The sequence below is a fragment of the Nomascus leucogenys genome, chromosome 11, assembly GCF_006542625.1.
Source record: "Nomascus leucogenys isolate Asia chromosome 11, Asia_NLE_v1, whole genome shotgun sequence".
Lineage (NCBI taxonomy): Eukaryota > Metazoa > Chordata > Mammalia > Primates > Hylobatidae > Nomascus > Nomascus leucogenys.
This window is the reverse complement of record NC_044391.1, coordinates 76700280-76725943: the sequence shown is the minus strand read 5'-3', so window position 1 is coordinate 76725943 and position 25664 is coordinate 76700280. Positions and strand designations below refer to the sequence as shown.

At 36.8% G+C, this 25664-nt stretch overlaps 1 protein-coding gene across 6 annotated transcripts in view; it reads right to left on the bottom strand.

Annotated features, from left to right (window-relative positions):
• Nucleotides 1-25664, bottom strand: part of MME (membrane metalloendopeptidase) — a 155081-nt gene that overhangs the window by 12007 nt on the left and 117410 nt on the right. For all 6 annotated transcript variants that reach the window (XM_003256321.3, XM_003256322.3, XM_003256323.3 and 3 more), the window contains exons 16-20: nucleotides 25031-25134; nucleotides 11537-11595; nucleotides 4625-4744; nucleotides 3002-3135; nucleotides 2829-2894 (exon numbers count right to left, since the gene is read on the bottom strand). In XM_003256321.3, the coding sequence (XP_003256369.2) occupies nucleotides 2829-2894; nucleotides 3002-3135; nucleotides 4625-4744; nucleotides 11537-11595; nucleotides 25031-25134 (483 nt within the window). The remainder of the gene's footprint in view (nucleotides 1-2828; nucleotides 2895-3001; nucleotides 3136-4624; nucleotides 4745-11536; nucleotides 11596-25030; nucleotides 25135-25664) is intronic.

Sequence of the window (25664 nt, the reverse complement as noted above, 5' to 3'; positions counted from 1 at the left end):
ATTCTTGCCAAGTCAAAGGATTCTCCTGAGATCCCTTAGAGGCCTAGTCTCCAATGTGTCTGGGGATAATAAAATGCAACTATTCTGGTCTTTGGAAGACAGGACCAAATGGACTGAGCCTCAGGTACATTTGAAGGAAAATATTTAGGTAATTTGAATGTCAGAAAATCCTCTTAATTCTTAAAGATTTATGCACACTACTGAAAAAAGTTTTTTTTTTGAGTTTTCCTCTACTAAATAAACTTTTAAAAGGAATTCATAATAAACGTTCTGAGATGTGTCATTTCCAATTTAATACAAAGGAAGGTGACCAACTAGATGAGCAGAAGACAGATTTCATTTCTTCCACTTACCATCAACATAGACTTACTGAACCTCTACTATGTAAAGATGCTGGGGATATGGGAAAGGCTTGCACCTGCTCCCTCTTAGAGAGCTCGCAATCTAGCAGGCGGTCAAGGCATTACACGTTAAGAATTTACATATTTTCAAAGTGTAATAAAATATTTGCACAATTGTAATTTGCTTCATCATTACAATTCTGTACTTGCTCTAGGTGAGGATCTCCATGGGAGTACTATCAATCCCAACTTTGGCTGGATTTTATAGCAGTGATTCTCAATCTGGCTGTGTATTAGAATCACTGTGGGAATATTGAGTGACAATGCCTTCCACTTCCAGCCAAGATGGAGTGATAGGGACTGGATTTAACTTCTTGCCGAAACAACTAAATGATGAACAAAATGTTTAAAACAATGGTTTGCATAACACTGAACATCAGGCAAAAGGAGAACGACCCCTGAGAGATATTAAACTTTACTCTCTGTGAGTCCCATGACTGCTGAGCTTATTGTCCTGAGAGTTTTCAGGCCATATCATAGGAGAAAAACAGTCAGAGCTGGGGGGACTCCTTAAGTTGAGGAGAAGGAGCTGAGAGTTCAGGGACACCAAGAACAGGTTACTAAAGAGGAGAAAGCTACACAGAAAGAGAACCTCAGAGATTACAGATGGTCATCCTCAAGCATTCGGCTTAGTCTTGATCTGAAGATGTGTGTGAGCAAAATACCCAATGCTAGGAAAACAATATCCCAAAAGGATTAGAGATAACAATTTATGGTACTTACACAGGACAAGAATGGAAACCCCCAAGATTCACAGAGTAGATTCTTATCTCGGCAGTTGAGAATAATGTCCCTAGACCGAACACTGTCCCCATCCCAACCAATAAAAGCTACGAAAGGAAGACCCAAAAGGATTAAACCATTTTCAAGGAATTTAACTGTATCCTGGAATAAGGCTCAAGAATATTTATAGGAACAAAAGAACATCCAGCACCCAAAGAGGTAAAATGTGGCCAGGCACAGTGGCTCACGCCTGTATTCCCAGCACTTTAGGAGGCCAAGGCAGGTGGATTGCTTGATGTCAGGAGTTTGAGACCAGCTGGCCAACATGGCGAAATCCCATCTCTACTACAAATACAAAAATTAGCCAGGCGTGGTGGCACATGCCTGAACCATCTCAAAAAAAAAAAGAAAAAAAAAAAAAAAAAAAAAAAAAAAAAAAAGAGGTAAAATGTACAATGTCTGGCATCGAGTAAAAAAATTACTAAACATTCAAAGCAGCAGCAATCTACTATGCCCCTGGAACTGGTTGGACTCATTCTTTTGGAAACCTTGTAGCTGACTTAATCTGCCAAGCTTCACACTCTGATCATCTTTGGTCACTGCCAAATTGCAGGCCCCATCAGTCACCTCTTCCTCCACTTCTCTGGTGCTTCCTCTTCCCTGACCCAACCATTGATGTTATCCTCCTCCACTCTAATCCAAACATTTCTATAATGAACAAATGATTCTACACCCTCATTCACTCCACTGATCATTCCATCCATCCTTGTCTTAGAGAAGCCTAGTTCTAGCCTAGGAACAACTTGTTCCTTGTGACATCTCAAGTAGACGCTGCTCGTTCTCCTACATATGGGCTACTTCATAGTTGAGAAAAACACTCAAAATCATCCTCATTCCTCTTTGTTGCTTCCTAGACCATCATTCCTCCACCCTTTTATGAAATTCCCTGCCTTTTCTTATGCACATAGCATCCACCAGACTATTTTTTAACCCTTGCTCAGATCCTCAAATAATGACCTTTCATAAAGCATTCGTTGCTTTATCTCCAGCTCTTTGAATAGTGCCAAACCTATTAAGCCTCAATGAATATGTATTGAATGCAAGAATGAATGGAAGGCTAAATGGGATTCTAAGGGATGCTCCACTGTTAATAGTCCTCTGTGTGTAATAGTGTGGTTGACTATAAGGCCATGTGCTGGAACCATACCACGTCAGTCCCTTACTGTATCATATATGAACTATGGTTTAATATGCCTGTGGTTTACATTGATTTTTGTTCCCAAATGCTACTTCACCTGCTACAAAACTGAAGGACCTGTTTCCTATATTGGTCAATGACCCTGAAATAATCCTTCTTATGGGACATTTCTTCTAAAAAAATTTATTCCAGAGATTATTTCTTAGAAAAATGTTGCCTCCTTTGTGAACTTGCTCTCTCCTCATTTCAGCTGATATAATATTCCATGTTTTCTCTTCTTCTTGGCTCTTTGCAAACTTAAGTGTTCAGCTCTGTCACATCAATGTATTGACCCTTATTGTTAGCATATTCACAACTCTTTCTCCTTATATTTTTTTTCCATTTTCTATTCATCATTTACTGCTTATATTATATGAGTTTCTTTTTTTGCAAAAGGTTTTAAATGAATTATTAAATACGAGAAACACTCTAAATCACTAAAATGGAAAGAAAATCTTTTTACTTACTCTGTATGCTTGACCAAGACCTCCATTATCAGCAATGTTTTCTCCCAGTGTATTAATTCCATTGAGCTGTTAAAAAAGACACTTTATTAGGATTGTTAAAAAAAAAACAACACCAATAATACACTTAAGATTGAACATGTCTAAAACTTTTCAAGAGAATGCTAATGACATACGTGCTGTCCACCTGCCAGGTCCCAGGAAAAGTTTCCATACTGATACACCATGCACTGGGATTGCTCCTTAAAGTTACTTGCAGACTGTTGAGTCCACCAGTCAACGAGGTCTCCATCTTTGTTAAAGTTTCTGCCTATAATATATTTATTTAAGTAAAAGGGGAACTCATTGCAACAAGAATTATAAGATATCTTTAATTCAAAGTGCAAGGACTGAAATACTGCTGTGTGACAGAACATTAAATTAGGCAGACGATGAGAGAAACTGTCATCCCTCCTCATCACAGAGTTGGCAAAGCCTGGACTGCCAGAGCTTTCTTTGCTAATGCGTCTCAGCATTGACCCAGACATTTCACCCATTTGGCTCTTGATATCTCAGAAGAGGCCGCCAGACAAAATATTCTTGAAGTTATGCCTTGTTCTGTTGAATGGTTTTTACTTGACCTAAGTCTGTTTAGTTTGATATTTTGAGATTTTTAAAATGGTCAACATTTTTATTCTGGCATTTTTATATTCCTGGACCCTTCATAGGACACTGTGGGCTCATAGTTTCCCTCTACTTCAAGCACACAAAAAAAGTCTTTTTCTCCTATAGCTTCCCTGCCAACCACAAACTACATCGATCTTTCTCCCTTTTGAGCTCCAATTGCATTTATATGCATCATGTGTTTTGACACAATATTACCATCTTTTTCATATTTGTCTATGATGTAGCGATTAAGAAAAGGGCTATGTAGCCAACCTACCTGAACTCACCTCCTAGTTTTACCAGTTCCTATCTTTGTATCTTTGGGCAAATCTTTCATGTGTTTTTATTTTTTTCCACTTGGAAAACAGAAACAGTATTAGAACCTACCTGTAAAGACTGTTGCATAGTTTGTGTTAATAGACACTTAGTAAGTCTTTTTAAGAATTCTAACATTTCTGTCTCTTTTTCTTTCTCTGGCTCTCTAAAATGGGGATTAAGAATTTTCTCTCTGTTGTTCTCTTTCTACTTTCTTTCCATTTGTGAACGAAATTTGTCATAGATTTAACTATCACCTCTTTAGATATTTCACGCCTTTATTCCTCTCAGGAATTCAGCTTTGATTGAAATTCTAAATTAATTTTGCCATTTAGGGTGGCATTTAAGTGCCTGACTGTTTGCAAAGACTTGAACTAGGTAGTAGGTACAAGACGAAAAAAAAAAGTCTCTGACCCAAAGCAGCCTAAGAGTCTTATGAGCACTTGGAGACACAATATTTTCTGATTTTATATCTGATTTTAAGACACAGACATGCAGCCTGTCCTTCTGTCCTTTAAGAGTATGACAAGATACATCATATACAATCAGGAAACTAAGACCGAGCATTATCACTGCTGCTGACAAACACCATAATATTTTCCTAATAGGAATATTTACTTCATTCTGCCAGAGTGTAAAGCACACATTGCTTACCTCACTGTGAGAATTTTTTCATCTCTTAAAGCAATAATTTAAAGGGAAAATTGAAAGTGTGGTGAAAATTACAGAAATGATACATGTTTGAATAAATGTAGCTTTGTAGTAATAAATTATAATAACTCTTAATCAAATTTATGAGCATGTACCTCAGCCAAAAGAAAATGTCAACTGCACTTTACCATTGTCATCGAAGCCATGGGTGATTTCGTGTCCTATGACCATGCCGATGCCCCCATAGTTCAATGAGTTGGACTGCTGGGCACTAAAGAAGGGGGGCTGCAGAATGCCGGCTGGGAAGACTACAAGGAGAGAAGATAGTTAGAGATTATTTGTGGCATAATTTAAAAAAAATTTTTATTTTCTTAGAGACAGTCCTCCCTCCTCAGCCTCCTGAGTAGCCGGGACTACAGGCGCATGCCACCATGGCATTATTCAGTGATGGCAGGCTTGGGGTTGGCTTTGTGCTTGCTAAGCTGCTGTTCACTATGTCAGTTTCACTTAGTTATATACAAAAACCTTCTGTAATAGAAACCAATGCAGGCATTTTATTATGGATGACAACAGAGTTCACCCTGGAGTGGCGCTATAATCTGTGATTTATCATCATGATTCACTTTACAATCTCTTTTAAGATTGTTTTGTGCTGTAAGGAATTTGGAATGAAGGGAAGTTATAACCTGCATTCAAAAGGTCCTTTCCACCTTATAAATATTTGGAAGAAATAGTTACTCAATAACACCAATATTATTTTTAATGTTATTGCAGAAATTATATCCATCTACAATAATATCTTAAATAAATATTGCCACTCAATTGAAGGTATACCTCAATCACATAACCTTACCTTATTTTCATCAAGGCACTTATGACTACCTCATATTCTATTTATTTCTTTATGATCACAGTCCTTCCTTTTCCTGTCTGCCCTAATCCTACCCCAGCTCCTCAAATATTAGCCCTTTGAGAGCAGAGATTTGTGTGTCTGTACATACATTTGTTTATTTTTTAATTTCATACATTTTTCTAGTTCATTATCTAAATGCCTAAAATTGAACAATACCTAAAACTAGAATAGTACCCGGAACATAATCAGGGCTCAGGAAATGTGCTGAATCAATGAATAATCAATGATAAATAAATGAACGATCACCCTAACTTACTAATGTGTCCTACAGAGTTTAGTGAATAAATAAATGAATTGTAGTTTTCAGTATGTCTACTCTGACATCTGCATTAACTTGCTAACTTTCTCCATTCAGATGTCTCACAAACGTGGTATATTTAATGCGTCAAACATCAAATTCATTTTCCCCTCTAGGCCCTCGCTCTTTGTATTATTTCTGCTAATGGCACTTGAAGGGTCTCTATCAGCAAAAGTAAATGTTTCTACTTATCTTAGATGCCTCCTTTCTTTTACAGTCTTTTACAAGTCTGCTTAGGCAGAGGCTGGGTGAGGTGGCTTTCAGGAGCATCTTTATCTCCTCCTGTCAGTATTACTGTTCACACATACTCTCATTCTTTGTCTCAGGAATGACTTAATTTCCTAATCGGTCTCCCACTTTCTGTCTCACCCAACTACAATCTATTCTAAATCTAATCTACTCTCTGAATCTATCCTGTAGGCAGATTAAAGACAACTCTGGGCATCATCATTCTCCTGCTAAAAATCTTTGCAAGGCTTACCATTGCTCTCTAGCTAAACACATCTTTCTGGCCTATGGCTCCAGGGTCCTCTCCCACCTTTCCACTTCCATCATACCCTCCCCTTCCCTGCCCCATTCCAGTATTCTCTTATAATATATACTCTCATGAAATATACTTCACTATTTCTGAAATATACTAATAATGTGTCTTAAATACTAATAAAAGATGGAGAGTATCTTCCCTTGGAATATATTTCCCCTGTTTAATAAAATTTTGGGTCATGTTATTTAGATGTAACTAATCTTTGGCCTTAGAAAGAAATTAAAATTAAATTAATTATATGTTCATAGTTTAGTAATTCTATCTTTAATGGCTTAAGACTCTAGCATCCACTGAATAACTGAAACATTACTTTCTGTAATTAAAAAAAAAAATCTTCAGTATCAACACCTATTAAGCGCAAAGCCCTGGGTCATTGCTATGCAGGACATTAAGAATATAAAAGCAGGGCCCTGACCTTAAGAAATTTAAGATCTAGTTAACACAGAGTAGCACATGTTATTTCTTTGTCTTTCAGGTGGGCTGAACACAATGTAACCTCGCATGGGCTTCAGGGATAAATATTAGATATTTACAGAGAAGACTTCAAAAAGCATCTGAGCAATTTAATTGCTCTCCAGACCTCTACAAAAATTTGGAAAGTTGCCCTAACATTCAAATGACACAACAACAAAAAAGTACTTTTGTCCTTAGAGAATTTTGATGAAAGTTATACCTCACGTGTAGCAGCCTGAGCTAAACGGAGCCATGAACTTATTTTTAGCTTAAAGTATAAAAATTATGTGCAGTACTTTATTAACTTAAAGTGAATACTATCTCCCACACTATGTACTTTGATTAAAATCCACCCATCATATAAAATGCTGTTATGAAATGTGCTATCAAGACTAAATATTAACTACAAAGATCCTGCTGCTTTAATCATACCCTGATATGCCATTCTTCAGGCAAGTGATAAGGCTTTTATGGTTCTTATTAAATATTAGTCTTCAAGTTCAACTTTGCTAATTATGACCTCCCCTTTTACTTTGTCAGCTAAATCTCTGTAAGGAGGATTTTCTCCATTAGCCTTATTGCTGTTACCTAGTAGGCGTCACAACTGTTGTTTATAACCAACTGCTTAGTTGTGCATTTTTTATGTTCATGATTGTCAACAAGTTAGTTAATTAAATAAGTCATTGGGCCATGAAGCAAAAGACTGTGACTCCTCTTCCCCCTTTTTTTGCCTCCCCAGCACAACTTCTGTGGCTTATTTTTTGAAGGCTGCTAGCAATTCAATTTTAGAATATTTCATATGAAGCCTAAGGCAGCAATTAAGTAATTCTTTTGGTGGAAAATAATTAAACATTCTTTTTTTTTTTTTTTTTTTGGGACAGGGTCTTACTCTGTCACCCAGGCTGAAGTGCAGTGGTGTGACCTTGGCTTACTGCAACCTCCACCTTTCAGGCTCAAGAAATCCTCCCACCTCAGCCTCTCAAGTAGCTGAGACCACAGGAATGCACCACCATGCCCAGTTAATTTTTTGTAGTTTTTGGTAGAGATGGGGTTTTACCATGTTGCCCAGGCTGGTATCAACTCCTGAGCTCAAGTAATCAACCCACCTCAGCTTTCCAAACTACTGGGATTACAGGCATGAGCCACCATGCATAGTCTAAACATTCTTTTCATATTAAATAGAGTAACAATATGTTTGGAAACAGTCTTAATTTTAAAGTCTGAAAATAAAACTCCTAAGAATAAATAAGGCAATTTAGAAAATTTGACTATCTCAAGGTATTTATATTCGACACAGACTGAACACACTAAAGAACTTACACATTCGAGAAATTAAAAAAATTGATTTAAAAGATCCTTTCTGCAATTTTAATGAAAAAGGAGAATACACTAAAACATTTCCTTGATTGAGATTTTAAGGTTTAATAAGATGACTGAACAGCACCTAGAACTTACAGAGAACCATATGACAAAACATTGAAGCGCAGCTTTCCTAATGTCATGGCACGGAGGCCTTCTAGAACTCCATGAAGTAAACATGCAAGGAAGAGGAACAGTGGATTAAGCACTTTTAGTTTGCCTTCTTTCTTGGAAATTGACTTTTTTGTTGATATGAAGAGTAGGAATGCATACAAATTGGAATGTAGCCTACATGTGTAAGTTCTAACAAAATGGTGAAAACTGAATTAAGTAGAAATTATTGATATGGGTAAGTCTCTATATAACAAAACAAGTTCTTTTTTTAACATAACAACATAAAATGACCAATCCCATGAGAAAGTGTATGCAGTCTAATTTGGAGTATTCGTATGTCTATGTGTGTGTGGAGGGAGGGGCTCACTTACGTGGCACATGCTACTCTATACCAACCCTAATTTTATAATGGACATTATCCCAAATCCATTAAGACAGTGTTGCAGAAGACATGTATATAGGTAGGTAGGTGTGTATTTATATACATATACACATTTCTTTTTCTTTTCTTTTCTTTTTTTTTTTTGAGACAGAGTTTTGCTTTGTCACCCAGGCTCCAGCCTGGGTGGAGCACTGGAGCACAGTGGCATGATCTCAGCTCATTGCAATCTCTGCCTCCTCGGTTCAAGTGATTCTCGTGCCTCAGCCTTCCGAGTAGCTGGGATTACAGGCACCCACCACCACACTAGGCTAATTTTTGTATTTTTAGTAGAGATGGGGTTTCACCATGTTGGCCAGGCTGGTCTCGAACTCTTGACCTCAGGTGATCCACCCACCTTAGCCTCCCAAAGTGCTGAGATTACAGACATGAGCCACCGCACCCAGCCCACATAAACATTCCTATCAAGAAAAAAGATGGAGATTTGACTCTTCAACTATTTTTAGTTAAGACAATCCCCACTTTGAAGATTTAAATTGTGAAAGAAAAAAGTGTACATTTCAAGGATTTCCCTTCTTCTGCTTCTGCTGTTCAAGAAGCAGACAAGCATATGAAAAGAGGTTAACAAGTTTTCTTATTTTATATTTCCATTGGATCCTTATTTTAAGGATCTTGGAAAAGGTCTTTTTGATATATTCAGAATTGTTATTATAGCTAATTCTTGATTTACCAGAGGATTATTGTCTATTTTGTGAAATAGACCACTATTGGGCCACTTTTACCCTCTTTTTCCTTTTTCTGTGTGCTTCTTTGGTTTCAGGACATTATACTCAAAATGAAAATATTTTCAGCTCTTCTCTGATCGGGGAATCCCTGAAGTGGGCCAATTTTGAGCCACCTCCAGGGACTTGGGGTAATTCAGAATCAAACAAGGTCCTGTCTTGGCATAAATGCCTGAGCCTACTCTAGAGAAGGGCTGAAGGACTGAACATGCCAGAGTGGTCCTACCGAGGATGCACCAGCACCAGGTCCGATAGGATCCAGGGTCCTCCCTGGGCTGGACTGAAAGGAAGCTGCATCCCTTAGTCTGCTCTAATGCAGCACTAAGGGGTCTAAGTTGCCTTGCTTTGACTTGGGATTCCATTGAAAGTTAATTATTACGTTTGTCTCAGTACCAAATGAACTAGACACTGACAGAACTACTGAATATTAAAAAGAGGGCTTCAAAGTGAAGACTCTCTAGAGATAAAGGCATTTTAAAACAAGGACTGAATGGTTTCAAATAATATGTTATAAAGGACTGACTGCAAAGATTCTGAGGAGTTGATTATTAAGCACGTTCTGGTATGGGTTTGGGCAATCATTTCCCTAGCCAGAAAACATTAGCTTAGACTTTGAGCTAAGTAATTTTAAGCCGAGTAAACATATCTTACTTATTATTTATATGTTATACAAAACAATCTTTTCTGGTTACTTTATATAATGCAGTTTCAGGTCATGTACCAAGGTAAATTCCAGATAGATTCAGGTTTTACTCCAAAAATAGAAATCATAAAAATACTAGAAGAAAATGTAGGTAACTTCTTAACCTAACTCTTTTTAGACTTCAAAGCAACTGGGGAAGGTATAATCAAACTTTAACATAAAAATATACAATTTATTTTAAGGTTAGTTTTTTTTAGCCAATGATAAATATCTTGTAAGATTTTTTATAATTTCTAATCTAATTGGTAATATAATTCAATAAAAATGAGGCTTACAACAGACTCTGAGATACAAGAAGAATGGTTTAGAATAATGCTGAGATTATCTTCTCTCTTAATTCTAGACCACGTTTACAAATGAAGGGCAGGACTGAGTGCACCTGGAGAACTGAGTGCACCTACAGAAGCTTGCTCTACTATTTGTTTAGAATATTTCTGGCAGTATTGAGTCAGTTGAGTACCTTTCTAATGCTAAAAACCCCTTGAAAAAAAATGAGCCAATGTATGTGATAAGTGACATATGTGAGCCAATGTATGTTCAGAGATGTCCAGACCTTCCCAAGAAGAGGAAAATATTTTTGTCATATTATGTCATTCAGTTATTCATCATATATGATAATTTATTCATGTGTTAATCTATGTATATGTCTGTAATAATACTATAAGTGAACTTATGAAATTTTTTTCTTTTTTGATCAATTGTGGCTAGGTAAATACAATTTCATATGATTCAATCTAATATAATTGAGATTCCAACTTTCTAAAACCGTTGGAGCCTTCCTGAATGAAGATGACATATAATAGGATCATCTCTCACAGAGCCAGCATACAGAATTGCCAGGAGGACTGGATCTGTGAAAAGTTTGCTCTTGAAACCTTATTGAAGAAGCTAATGCTTAATGAGTCTTAAAGTCAATATGACTTTATATAGATATATTCAAAGGACTTTAAAAAAGGTACTTAGAAATAAAATAAAAATATTTAGAAATAAGATAAACCATTTTAGATATAGATAAGAATATTGTAAAAGAAACAAAACTACTTAACATGATTTGTACTAATCTGAATTTTCCCATTATAGTGAAAGAAGGTACATGGATGCATTTACTTTCTTTTTTTTTTTTTTTTTTTTTTTTTGAGACAGAGTCTCGCTCTGTCGCCCACGCTGGAGGGCAGTGGCGCAATCTCGGCTCACTGCAAGCTCCGCCTCCCGGGTTCACGCCATTCTCCTGCCTCAGCCTCTCCGAGTAGCTGGGACTACAGGCGCCCACCACCACGCCCAGCTAATTTTTTTTTTGTATTTTTAGTAGAGACGGGGTTTCACCGTGGTCTCGATCTCCTGACCTCGTGATCCGCCCGCCTCGGCCTCCCAAAGTGCTGGGATTACAAGCGTGAGCCACGCGCCCGGCCGCATGTACTTTCAAGAAATGTATTCAATAGATCAATAAGTCAGCCTCAGCTGTGCTTGTTTATAGGTATTGTAATTGGTCATACAATGTGCTACAGGTTGGGAACAATAGAGAAATATTAAATAATTATTTAAGAATACACCTTACCTATCTGATTTCTTCCTGAAGAGTAAAATGCATTGACTACAGCTGCTCCACTTATCCACCTGTAGAAAACATAAGAACTCATTACAAATAATACTGCATTATCTGATTCAACCCACTCACACAATTAAAGCATTATTACTATTCCTAGATGAATCTTTTTTTTTTTTCCTAGATGAATCTTAACTTTCTGTTTGAAACATGATCAACAAATTAAAATTAGTTCACTAGGTGAGAGCTCATTTGAAAGCATTTCTATTTCTTGAAAAACATCAGCATATATTCAAGTCTGTAATCTTTTATTTTATTTGCATGGATTTTTATGGAGGCCTCTGATGTTGTGAAACCTATTAAAATGTATCACTTCAGAAACTGCAATGGGTTAAGATTGTATTGAAATTTATTTAGCTTTATGTTCCTGATACTAGGTAACTATGACAACCATTCTGGAGCAGTTGACAGAATACTGAAGTGTGGGTCATTAAAACTTCAGATGCAAGTATATTAAAAATAGTTAATTCCTGGTTTACAAAGAAACTTTTTGGGAACTAAGATATCTCAAGTAGTTGTCTTAGAGTAACATGTCACAGATTATTGCCATTTAAAAGTGTTTTCAAAAAATACAACATTCCAGCTAATTGAACAAAGATATATTTTTGTATGACTTTAAAATGAAACCCAGGTCATTCTTAAGTAGATTTGTCGGTCTGTCTATCTATCTTAAGTAGATTTGTCTGTCTGTCTATCTGTCTGTCTATACCATGTCTAAGGCTCTGTATAAAACCTAAAGATTTTATAAAATACAGTTCCTGACTTCAGAAGACTCTAGTTTAGTTGAGGAGATGAGAAAAATGCATAAATAACTATAGGGTGAATGAGAAAATGGAAAAAAAATAGCTCCCAGATGATAATTTGAGGGATGAGGATAAGAACCAAAGTTCCCATGTCTCTCTGCTCAGATGTTATGAAGACTGCATATTAATAATCATGTGTTAAGAAATTTTGTGCAACAGGACTAAAGTTCTCATCTTAGTAGACTATTATATATATCGTTACTTGCTCATTGGAAAAATGGATACTGCTTGACTTCAGATAACCTCTTAAATATCAGCACACATGCATGCATTTAAGGTAGTCATAGATCATTATCTAATGGCTTCACTGCAGTTGTTCTACTTTCATGGCAACTGTTAGTATGACAATTATCCTACTCACAGAAGGGGTGTACAGTAATTAGCACAATTAGGTTACATCAGAACTGTTTCTAGACCCTGCTCTGCCAGGTGAGCTGTACGAAGTAGGCTTTAGTTACAACGTCACTTTAGTTACAATGTCAGTAACTATTTTGGGCTGTCAGAAGTGAATTTTATTTTGATCTCTTAAAAATAACTAGCACAAGGCAATATATAACAACTGACTGATAAATTCTAAGAATGGGTTTTGTCTACAACAACTTATTAAGGCTTTTTATATAAAGGATTTGGGACTTAAAAAAATTTAGTTAACATTTCTGTGAATTTTTCTTTAGGAAGAAAATAAGCTTGGAGATGGAGAAGAATGATCAATGTGTTTCTTCCTTAGTTTGTTACTGCTGTTGTTTTAAATCGAGAAAGCATTTTTAAACAGGATGGGGGGGACTGATAATATCAGTCCTCCTTAATTTCGTCACAGCCGAGTCATCAGTATCTTAATATTTCTTGCAGGTTGATGATTACAACAATATAATTTTATTTATTTTAATTAAACTCTATTTGCTTCCCACGTAATTTGTGGTGACTCACAGGAAAAACATGTATGTGTAAACCCAGGGATATTAGACTAAAATTGAGAGATCAGAAACTATGTAGAACAAATAGATTGTGTTTATGTGACTACGAAGTATTATAAAAGAAAATAAACAAAAATCATGATTAGGAAATATGTTATGACTATGTTTATATGTATTCAGACAGTTACTATAATTCAGGCTCAGATATGATTCCAAGCTGTCTGGCAAGAAGGTCAAAATGGAAAATGTGCTCTTACTACTCCTAGTGGGAAACATTGTTCCTTGCATGATTTGAAAGAGGTAACTCTGACGTGTCCTCGACATTTTCATAGCAAACATGGCAGCAAATTTTTTACGTAAACAGCTTATAGTTATTAAAATTTTAATTGCTATAAAAGTTAACTTAACAGGTATCTAGGTCCCAGTGGTTTTAGGGTTCAGTTTCTCAATTGCGAACTTCTGGTTTAGTGACAGTGAATTCTACATGGGCTTTTACAGGTAATTACAAATAACAGTTGCATAGTTTTTGGCTCTAGACTAGTCAAAAATCCTAATATTGAAATGGAAAAGGTGCCAATCCAAGTTGTTTTCAAATTGTTATTACAGAGGAGAGGAACAGGATATATGAAATTAATGTTTCAGATAACAATAGATCACAAAAGTAGGACACGAATGAAGTTTATATATTATCCATCTTGTGTCTATTGCTTTTGTAAAAATAAATGTCATACCTTTTGTTTTAGTGCTTTTCTGCTCTTCTGCTACATTACATTGAGGGCTTTAAGATTGCATTTTGATTTATGTTTGCAAATTTCCAGCAGGGAGAGTCTTGCATATTAAAATGTCCACTGTGAATTATACCTTAAAGAAAATAAGTAGCCTATTTATGACCACCGAACATTCAAATAAAATTAGAATTATGGTGGTTGGGTTTATGCAGCACTAGTGTGTAGTATTTTCCTTTTCTTCTTTGAGATCTTTCTTGATGTGCCCTCAAACCAGTCTGGGGAATTACCAAAAGCACAGGACATTTTGTCCCTGGTAATAATCAGAATTGGCAGTACTGTGATTAGATCATTACATCTTAAATAAGGTGATGATAACAGCTATAGACTGAATGTCTAATACTTGTGATCAATCAAGAAATATCTCTCAGTGTTAATATAGAAGCTAAATTAACAGGGCCAACTAAACAGTGATGTAACAAAAACTGTAAGTTCTTTTGGTTTGAATGCAGTCCAAATTTGACCCTGACTGGCAGCACAGAGAAGAGAAAATTCACAAAGAGAAAGTGAAATGGTGGTGATTTTTGCCCTAAAATAATAGATAGTGTAGGTTACCTGAAGATACCTTTAAAGTGTGGAGGCCAAACACTAACAGCCTCCACAGAGCAGTATCAGACTTGAGAGATGAACCACTGTTCTTCCATTTCTCATCCTTCCTCTCGTGGTCTGTGTGCATACAAATGTGGGGATGTATGTGGTATAAAGTGAAGAGTGGGGAAGCAAGAAGGAAGAAACCTTATTTTTAATTTATGAGATGTAATTTTGTCAGGTAAGCTTATTCTTGTTTGGGGGCATTTGGCAGTAAAACAAAGAGCGGCCACTAGAAGCCGTATTGCCCTCAAAGCTGAGCTAACAATGTGGGTGGGGAATAGAACTGAAATATACTTGACAGAGGAACCAGGTGTTTCTCTTCTATCTCTTATTGCCCTGAAGAAGCTTAGTGCTGATGAAAGTGTGCAGAAATAATTTTTATACCTGGGAAGAAAAGCAGAAGACAACAGACTGATCCTATAACCTTTTGGTTATAATAAGCCCACTAGATTGCAAAAGCACCTAGAATAAATTTCTTTTCACCCACTCTTGTGTAACTTAAAAACTGAAAACAACAAAATTGTTAGTGAGCCTTTACTTCCAGTGTTCAATTTCTCAGCATTTAGTAGTCTCAAAGCAACTCCTTTGAAATCAGCAGTGCAATACGATAGATTTTCTGTGTCTTCCTCTCCCCTGGGTGGAAAGAATTCTTATCTTGTAATCACAATAATCACTCTAATCCTTTACATTTATCAATATTCTCTCATCAAGACTTCGAAGTTTTCCATATACTTTTATTCATCTTTCAAACCATCCATATATTTGCAGGTACAGAAACTGAGGCACAATATGGTTATTAAACTCTTTCCTAATACACCTACAAACTATGTTATATAACTGGGAAAATTATATTTAAACTAAGAAGAATAGGAACCTGCTCACCTTCCAATCAATTCTCCTACTCCTAAGCTGTTGATCTGCACCATACACAAAATTTCATTACAGGGATTAATGCCATTTTCTTGCCATCCTCTTTAAAAATGAAGATGACCATTTCTTACTACTATGTCACACTGGTAACTATTTAATGAGCACCTAAGTTATGTTCTAGGTGCATTATACAACGTACAACACAACCATGCAGGACAAAAGTGAAGTTATTATCACAAGATTATAAAGAAAAAAATCTAGGTTCAGAGGTTAGGAGGCAAAGCAGGAATTCTGACTCAGGTCTACTCCCCTGACCCCCTAACTCCACAGCACAGGCTCTTCCCAATGATCCATAAGTGTAACTTTTTACCCAAAGGCAAAAGCACAGTAGGACCAAAGAACTTCTATTGCTGCGTACGGTTGTTAACATAACGGAAGTACTCTGGGTGTCTTACCTGAACCTGTCTGAGGCTAGGACTCTCATTCTGACACTAAACTGGGAGAAGCCACTTCTCTTTGAACAAAAGGTAATGGAAAATTACTACTGCTTTCCTAGATGTTACCAGTTGTTTGTGTGTAGTTCTGTTTGGCAACAAGGCACAATCTTTTTAGTCTTTGCTAACCTTATATATGTGTACATGCACATACATGTGCATACACACTTGGTATGCTTTATTTCGGAGAGATTCCTAATTTTGGAGACACTTGGGTGGGTGGATCATTTCTGTCAGAATTTTCTTTGGTGACTTTTCTCCTGATTTAAAGTAATTCTGAGAACTTCCAGGAAAGAACTGAAACCTATTCCATACTATATAACCCTCAGTACTTACATAACTTGACATAAGACTATTGTCTACCTAGCTCATTAGAAGGTAATTCCATGAAAACAGGAATATTCCATCTTTTGTTCTTAATTGAATCCTAAGGCTAAGACCAGTGGTGGGAGCAGAGTAGGCACTCAGCTATTTGGGCCTTGGTATATCATTGGGTCCTCCAAGCTCCTGGAGTGCTGACCCATTTCATCCTGTGACTCTAGGAGGGCAGAGGGCACCATTGCTATGCACGTTGTAGAGAGTGGTGGCTATCAGAAACTGGGCACCGTTGAATGTTGTCCTTTCAAGAGATGACACTGAAATAAATGTATCAGAATTCTTTTGCAAAGTTCTTCCAGTTTAAATGGAAGTTTAGGACCTTTTAATTGTGTTGTTTGAAGATGATATTTTTGTTTTGTTTTTAAAAAAGAACTACCTAAAATTTCAACCTTTAAATTATTCAGCTTCCTTTTCTAATTCCCCTTCCCCCTCTGGAAAACAAAACAAAACAAAAAAAACAAAACAAAACAGAATCCCTCATCAAATGCTGACTAAAAAGCAGAAATCTTTTTGCCAATAAAACATATTTTGCTTACAACCCCAAAACACAATGAAAATCTGCAAAGACTCTGTTGGCTTAATGGAAGCATAAAACATAAAAATCTAAAATTTTCATCTGTTACAACATGTGCAGAACATGAGGATGCCATGGCAGATACTGCCTTGGGAAATTAAAGTGATTTGTTCAAGTTTAGTGTATCTCTTCTTTCTGGCTAATACTTCCTGAGTCAAATAATCCTTTTTACAAATCATCTCCGTCTACATTTATGGAGAGTCCTTTGTCTCAAGTGTCCGGTGCTGCCCACCCTCGAGAGACTATCAACTTTCCACTGCTGGGCCATCATATTCACCCATATAAGTTCTGCATAATTATTTTTCCTTTGATACTCAAGTTGAACTATACAGAACTTAGAAAGAAGGTTGGTTCTAGAAACACTAGTGAAGTGGAAAAATCAGAAGGGATATTTTAGAAAGAAACGAGGTACTTCTCTGCCGCTCAAGAATGTGTTTTTTTCTCTTGGGTCATTTGATGCGGAGAAGCCAAGGAGGAAAACTTCCTGGCTCTTATGAAAACTTCAAAGTAAGATCCACAGAATTTTAGTGCCAGAAAGAACCTTAGACACATTCTACAGTCTAGCACAGCCTACTCATTTTATAAATAAGGAAACCGCAGGGCTTTTAAAAGGCCACAGGTAGTGAATGGCAGAACTGGAACACTAAAAGATTATTAGGCACTCATTGCAGTGGCAAAACTACAGCGTCACTTCCCAGGGTGCCAACTGCTCCGCCATTTTTGGTGGTGCTGGCCTTTCGGGAACTTTCTATACACACCACGGAGTCACAGATGTTGAGCTGCCAGCTTTAGGGGTTCCACTTATTGCAGAGGTGTGCCACCATCCAAGTGGACCAGATTAAGAAAAAAAACACCATGCTCGAAGCAACCAAGGGGCAGACAGAAATGAGCCAATCATTTTTGTTTTGTTTTTCGTGAATCCTCTGTTCACCTCAATATTAATTTAAATGCTGACATATTGATTCCAGAGAATGTTTTACTAACAAGTAAAGGTTTAATTGTGGTTTGAAAAATTGTGTTCTACCAATAAGTAAAGCTTTGTGGTTTGAAAAAAGTGCTGTTCTAGCACTTTGTTTCCTGGTAATAGCACCAACCAAACCCTGCCTTTCATCAGATTTAATTTTTAATCATCTGCCCCTTAAGATCATAGCCTCCCAAGTAAAGGGCAACATCTTGTTCTCCTCTTTATCATCTATTTTGTTTAGCACAGTGTTCTGTACAAGCTAGCTGCTCAACAAATGTTTATTGACTTGGCTCCTGTCAATGTCAGTATGCTTTCATTTTGATGCAGAACAGCAAGAGAGACGCACCAATGAGATTCCTCTTTGTACTTTATAAAAAGTTAACTCCAGGGCTCAACAGTTATGATTCACAGACACTAGCAACACCCATCACAATTATATCACAGAAAGTTCTGTCCTGAGAAACTAACAAAATAACATCAAGTCTAAAAACAAGAGACTCATTTTTTTTTGTTCTTGTACATCTTTTTCTTTAGAGATTTATGTTTGCTCTATGAACTCTAAATGAAAATTCATGTTACTAGAAGTAAATATTTTATTGAATCTATAAATTACCTTGGGCAGTATGGCCATTTTCACGATATTGATTCTTCCAACCCATGAGCATCCCCATCAAGCTACCAATGACTTTCTTCACAGAATTGGAAAAAACTACTTTAAAGTTCATATGGAACCAAAAAAGAGCCCGCATCGCCAAGTCAATCCTAAGCCAAAAGAACAAAGCTGGAGGCATCACGCTACCTGACTTCAAACTATACTACAAGGCTACAGTAACCAAAACAGCATGGTACTGGTACCACAACAGAGACATAGATCAATGGAACAGAACAGAGCCCTCAGAAATGATGCCGCATAGCTACAACTATCTGATCTTTGACAAACCTGACAAAAACAAGAAATGGGGAAAGGATTCCCTATTTAATAAAATGGTGCTGGGGAAAAACTGGCTAGCCATATGTAGAAAGCTGAAACTGGGATCCCCTTCCTTACACCTTATACAAAAATTAATTCAAGATGGATTAAAGACTTAAATGTTAGACCTAAAACCATTAAAATCCTACAAGAAAACCTAGGCAATACCACTCAGGACATAGGCGTGGGCAAGGACTTCATGTCTAAAACACCAAAAGCAATGGCAACAAAAGCCAAAATTGACAAATGGGATCTAATTAAACTGAAGAGCTTCTGCACAGCAAAAGAAACTACCATCAGAGTGAACAGGCAACCTACAGAATGGGAGAAAATTTTTGCAACCTACTCATCTGACAAAGGGCTAATACCCAGAATCTACAATGAACTCAAACAAATTTACAAGAAAAAAACAACCCCATCAAAAAGTGGGCAGAGGACATGAACAGACACTTCTCAAAAGAAGACATTTATGCAGCCAAAAAACACATGAAAAAATGCTCATCATCACTGGCCATCAGAGAAATGCAAATCAAAACCACAGTGAGATACCATCTCACACCCGTTCGAATGGCCATCATTAAAAAGTCAGGAAACAACAGGTGCTGGAGAGGATGTGGAGAAATAGGAACACTTTTACACTGTTGGTGGGACTGTAAACTAGTTCAACCATTGTGGAAGTCAGTGTGGCGATTCCTCAGGGATCTAGAACTAGAAATACCATTTGACCCAGCCATCCCATTACTGGGTATATACCCAAAGGACTATAAATCATGCTGCTATAAAGACACATGCACACGTATGTTTATTGCGGCACTATTCACAATAGCAAAGACTTGGAACCAACCCAAATGTCCATCAATGATAGACTGGATTAAGAAAATGTGGCACATATACACCATGGAATACTATGCAGCCATAAAAAATGATGAGTTCATGTCCTTTGTAGGGACATGGATGAAACTGGAAACCATCATTCTCAGTAAACTATCGCAAGGACAAAAAACCAAACACCGCATGTTCTCACTCATAGGTGGGAATTGAACAATGAGAACTCATGGACACAGGAAGGGGAACATCACACTCCAGGGACTGTTGTGGGGTTGGGGGAGGTGGGAGGGACAGCATTAGGAGATATACCTAATGCTAAATGACGAGTTAATGGGTGCAGCAAAACAACATGGCACATGGATACATATGTAACAAACCCGCACATTGTGCACATGTACCCTAAAACCTAAAGTATAATAATAAAAAAAAAGAAGTAAATATTTTAGAAATATTACTAAGTAACCAAAGGGTATTATATTCCCGATTCAGCACTATTTCTATGTTATAATGACACGTTTAAAATTCTTTACAAACTGGCGCTAAATCCTTAAAAGACATAATGTTTGAGATGATTTTGGAAACACATACTAGGCATCAGAAACCACATGAATTAAGAGCTTTTAAAATTTAAATCCCTTTAGGAGGCCGAGGTGGGTGGATCACCTGAGGTCAGGAGTTCGAGACCAGCCTGGCCAACACGGTGAAACCCCGTCTCTACTAAAACTACAAAAATTAGCCAGGCATGGTGGTGCACGCCTGTAATCCCAGCTGCTTGGGAGGCTGGGGCAGGAGAATCGCTTGAACCTTGGAGGTGGAGGTTGCAGTGACCCGAGATGGTGTCACTGCACTCCAACCTGGGTGACAGAGTGAGACTCCATCTTAAAAAAAAAAAAAAAAGTAAATCCCTGTCCTTTGTAGGTGCCAGCCACTCATAAGAGCAGAGGGAGGCCCTTTTAGCTAAATTATTAACTTGGGTGTCTCACATGCATACTTCCTGACTTCCTCAATTTCTTGAATTTGTTAAAGATGATGTTGTGTATCTTCACCAGCCATGATAGTGAAATGTTTGGATGTGACTATTTTTTTTTTCTTTGAGACAGAGTGTCTCTCTGTCGCTCAGGCTGGAGTGCAGTGGCACAATCTTGATCACTGCAACCTCCACCTCCCGGGTTCAAGTGATTTTCTTGCCTCAGCCTCCTGAGTAGCTGGCATTACAGGTGCATGGCACCATGCCTGGCTAATTTTTGTATTTTCAGTAGAGACGGGGTTTCACCATGTTGGCCAGGCTGGTCTCAAACTCCTGACCTCAAGTGATCCGCCCACCTTGACCTCCCAAAGTGCTAGGATTATAGGCGTGAGCCACTGGGCCCAGCCAGATGTGACCATTTTTATTTTAGCAGCTGAGTTAGTTTTATTATCATCATCACAAATTGGCAATTTTATCATTTATTCATCCCATAGACATTTATAAAGAGCTACATTCTGTTCATTAGTGTTTAAGCTCTGGTGACACAAATATCTGGTTTTTGCTTTCAAGAGGGGCTAGTCCAACTAAATATAGTAAAATGTACTGGTACTTTGACCAAAATGTGCAAAGTGTAGTACAGCCCAAGGTGAAGAGAAATATGCAATGGGGTGCTGTGAGGAAGAGGTGACACTTAAAGTTTAATCGAACCATGTGTAGGTTTCTGTTAGATGAACCAGGGCATAAAGAGTGGTCCAGGGTAAGAGACAAGGACGTAGGAAAGACAGAGAAAAGATTTGGAAGTAATTCCCACGGCTGGAGCTTTGGACAATGGTGAGGTGTAGGGTGAATGTGAAGGAACTCTGGAGAGCTAGTGTGAGGTATGAAGAGCCTTGGTTCTCTTTTCAAAATGGTCACACATCATGAGACAGGCAACAGGGATACACTGAAGTGTTCTCATTAGGAAATAACATGCCAATTTGTGTCTTCAAAAAAATCTCTAAGGTAGTAGTGTGGAAGTTAAACTGAAGATATATAAGATGATTGGTAATAAAAAGTAGGATAACAATTGAAATGAGTCAATGAACAATGAGAAATGTTTGAATTACAGAAGGGACCATGGGAATGGTGAGCTGGAGATCCCCTCTCTTCCCATTCCTACGTAATATTTAAATAGCAGCTGGTGGATGCAGACTTTTTTTTCAAAAAAAATGGAGATTTGAATTAACTATCACTATAGATGTCAGGAATAACAGAAAGGGATCAGTCTAGGATGATTAAAATGAGTCCTTGGTTTCTGTCTTGGTAGCAGTAAAATGGAGGTTGTTAGAAAATGGGCAGATATTAATTTTTGCCTAAATGACAAATGCTGTGTTTGTAGGGTCAGTAAGACATCTGCATGGAGATGTTTCATAAGCATCTAGACATTTGGATTTGAATCTTAGTAAATGGATCTGAGTCAAATACAAATATTCAGCTCACATGATGATGATAGAAGATGTCGAGAAGTAAAATGAGTTTGCCCAGTGAGAGCATGTGAATTGGGGGACAAAAGTGTCTAGAAGTTTACTATTTGGCTAATTGAATTTATTTACATTAGTTGCTGCCTTGAAAATTTAATGCATCATCATTTCTCTAAAGTGCCCAACAATACAACCCTACAAAAGTCTCAACTCTGTCCCTTCAATTTTGGGTATGCACACATATTTCTCTTTCAAGACTTTGGGAGTGAGGATCTTGAGCATCTGAAAATGTAATTCTCTGAGATGTAACTATGGGCTATGTGAACAAGTAGAAGCAACAGAAATTATCTGTCTAAACATACACAGCAAGGACTTGAACTTGGTGCTCTACAAAAAGAGAAAAGAAAAAAGAATAATGACTTTATTACATTTTTTTTTTTTTTTTGAGATGGATTCTTGCTCTGTTGCCCAGGCTGGACTGCGGTGGAGCGATTACAGGCGTGAGCCACCATGTCCAGCCAACTTTATTACTATTAAGCAGGTTCAAAATAAGTCAGTAACTTTCCCTGCAAGAAACCTTAATAAAATGAGAGGAGCTTCAATCATGTTGTATCCTATAGGGCTCAGTCTTAATGATTTGATGCAATTACTGTCAGAGGGTTTCTGATTATTTTGGAAGATAAAAATAAATTTTAAATGTAAATTGCCAAATTAAAGGCATCACCTTGTGAAAAATTCCATAAAATTGAATACAAACAGGAATGATATCATACAAAAAGGAAATAACACTAACTCAGGGGTTCTCACTTGGTGGGTGTATCTGGGTTCCAGCTACAGAACAATTACATCACATTCTAGGGTGCTTGAGCTGGGGAATCAGTATTTTTTAAAATGTTCTCCAGGTGATTATCATGTGCAGCTAGAGTTTTGAACCTTTGTATCTGGTATACAGGCAGACTATAGGAAAGAAAGGAAAGCTGGCTCCGTATAGCAGAGAAGACCTTAGAATTCATATTGCATTTGTGATCATCAGAAGCTCATGGGGAGGACCAAAAAGTACTACTGAAGCATGTGTGCTATTGACCAAACATTCATTAAAATATTGTATACACTTTTGGCTTTTGATTAACTATCTTAAAAAGAGATGAATGCAGAGAAAATCAGCCCATATGATGAAAGGGAATGAACAGTGTAAATTATATGACAAAATGATTATGAAACTGGCACTACGTTAACTTCAAAAGAAAACTTCAAGCAATAATTCAACAACTATTTCTAGAATTATGAAGAAATTTCCTGATGTCCTATGGGTACTGGTTAATTTGGCCATTTCAGAAATAATATTTGACAGTATTTGTCTATAGATATTTTATAGTGCTAACAATTATTAAATCTTAGTATGTCTATTTTTAAAGAAATACAAATATACAGACTTATAAGAAATTTCTCAGATCATAAATTCACCCAGATAATTATTTTGCATAACTTTTTGTGTGTTTCAAGAGACAGGATATGGTAACTTGATTATAATACCAAGCATGTGTATTCACTCTCCTTCTTTCTCACATGGGACACTAAACATTCTATAATATTTGCAATCCCATTTTTAGCATCAGACAACACAATATTTGTTCCAATAGAAACTTAGAAGTCAGCAAAAGAGTTGCTCTCTCTTTCAGGACACGTCAGTGTTGCAGGAGTTCAACATGTTGAGTAAGGATTGAAATGTATTGGCATTTCCATTAGTAGTTTTGTCCAACCTGTACTTGGTTTACTGAGAACAGAACAGTCTTATCATCAAATAAGCCCACAGCACTTTGTACTTTGCTTGGCACGACATTTCCCTCCTGGTGGTGCAGTTTATTACATCATGTCTTGTCTACCTTCTGCTCTTGTAATGTAATCAAAGTTCACCTTTGATTCTCCCAGTACCCAATGACACGTGGACTTCGTGTTCCAAAATGTTAATAAATGCATGAAAGGATAAATGAATGCATGAATGAAACAAGCATCTCTTTGGCATGTTAATGTGTTAGTGACCACACAAATCAAGTTAGTATATTTATTTTTCACTTGCTGACTCACTCATTAATTTTGTTTTAACTGAGATTCTTCAGTATGCTAGATGCTGAGACTTTATGGTCAAAAGGAATAGCCCCTATTCTTTAGGGGCTAAGGGCCTAGGGAGAAAAAGTCAACGTAAGTGGTTCTAGGAATTTAGGTGCATAAACACACATGCTGATAAATATGTTAGTTATATCTATTTAATAGAAAAAATAAACTCTAAACTAATAGTTATTAGGAAGTACTGATGTCACTAATAAGCAGAGATTAAGAACATAAGAAGACTGTGAATAAGAATGGTTCCTGGTATCTCCTATTTGATTACCACAGGGTTCGAAAAGTCTTACATTAACTATCTATGAAGGGGATGGAGTTGTGGGATTGACTGATAGAAAAAAGGTGGGGCTGTCAGCAGAAGAAAATTCTGGACACAGAGTAAGGCCTAAGAGAAGGCTTAAAGGAGCTATGAATTGGCTTACTTAAGCTAAAGTGTTTTTGAGAAACTTGTTCACAAATAAATTGAGATGATAGGCAACGATATAAGGTGAAACCAAAGAAATGTAAATTTGAGGATACCTTAATGAGAAAGGTATTTTAATCTGGTTAAATTTTTGATCCGTATCTTTAGTATACCATAATTAGATGCTTTTAGAAGTTCTCAGTAAAAAGAGGACTTTGTACTTTTTAATATTTTTCTAACTGAGGCTCTTTCACTTAATCCAACAAAGAAAGGAGGGAAAGACTTGCTTCTAAATGAGCACATTAGAAATGAGAATATACGCACTCGTCTTTGTCCACCTTTTCTCGGAGCTTCTTCAGTTGTTTACTTTGGCTGAATTTCAAATTTTGAATTATGTTCTCGAAGTATTCATCTTCTTTGTAGTTCAACTGTATTATATAAAAGATTTGGGGAGAAATATTAAAACCGGTATCTTCAAAATTTTTGCTGAAAAACATAGGGATTTTCTTAAATTCTATCAGTCAATAAAGTCAACAGAGAGCATTAAAAAACTTACCAAAAAAGGATGTAGTTCCAATTAACCTAATTCTATTAGTATGTCACAGGTCAGTACTCCAGCCAAATCACAAATTCAGTCTATTAGTTTATAATAATCAAATGAAACTGAGTGTCAAACAAACCTCACATTAATGATATTAATCTTCACATAACACATGTGAATAATAGCACATTCTTCTTTAGTACTTACCATGTGCCAAGTACTATTCTAAGTACTTTAAGTTATACATTATACTCATTTAATTCTATTATACTAATAGAATCTAATATTATGCTCATTTAATACCGATGAACTAAAGGGCTCCTATCCCCATTTTAAAGTCAAGGAAACTGAGATACAATTTAGTCACTTGCCCAAGTTTAAATGAGTGGTGGAACTGGGATCTAGAATCAAGGAACT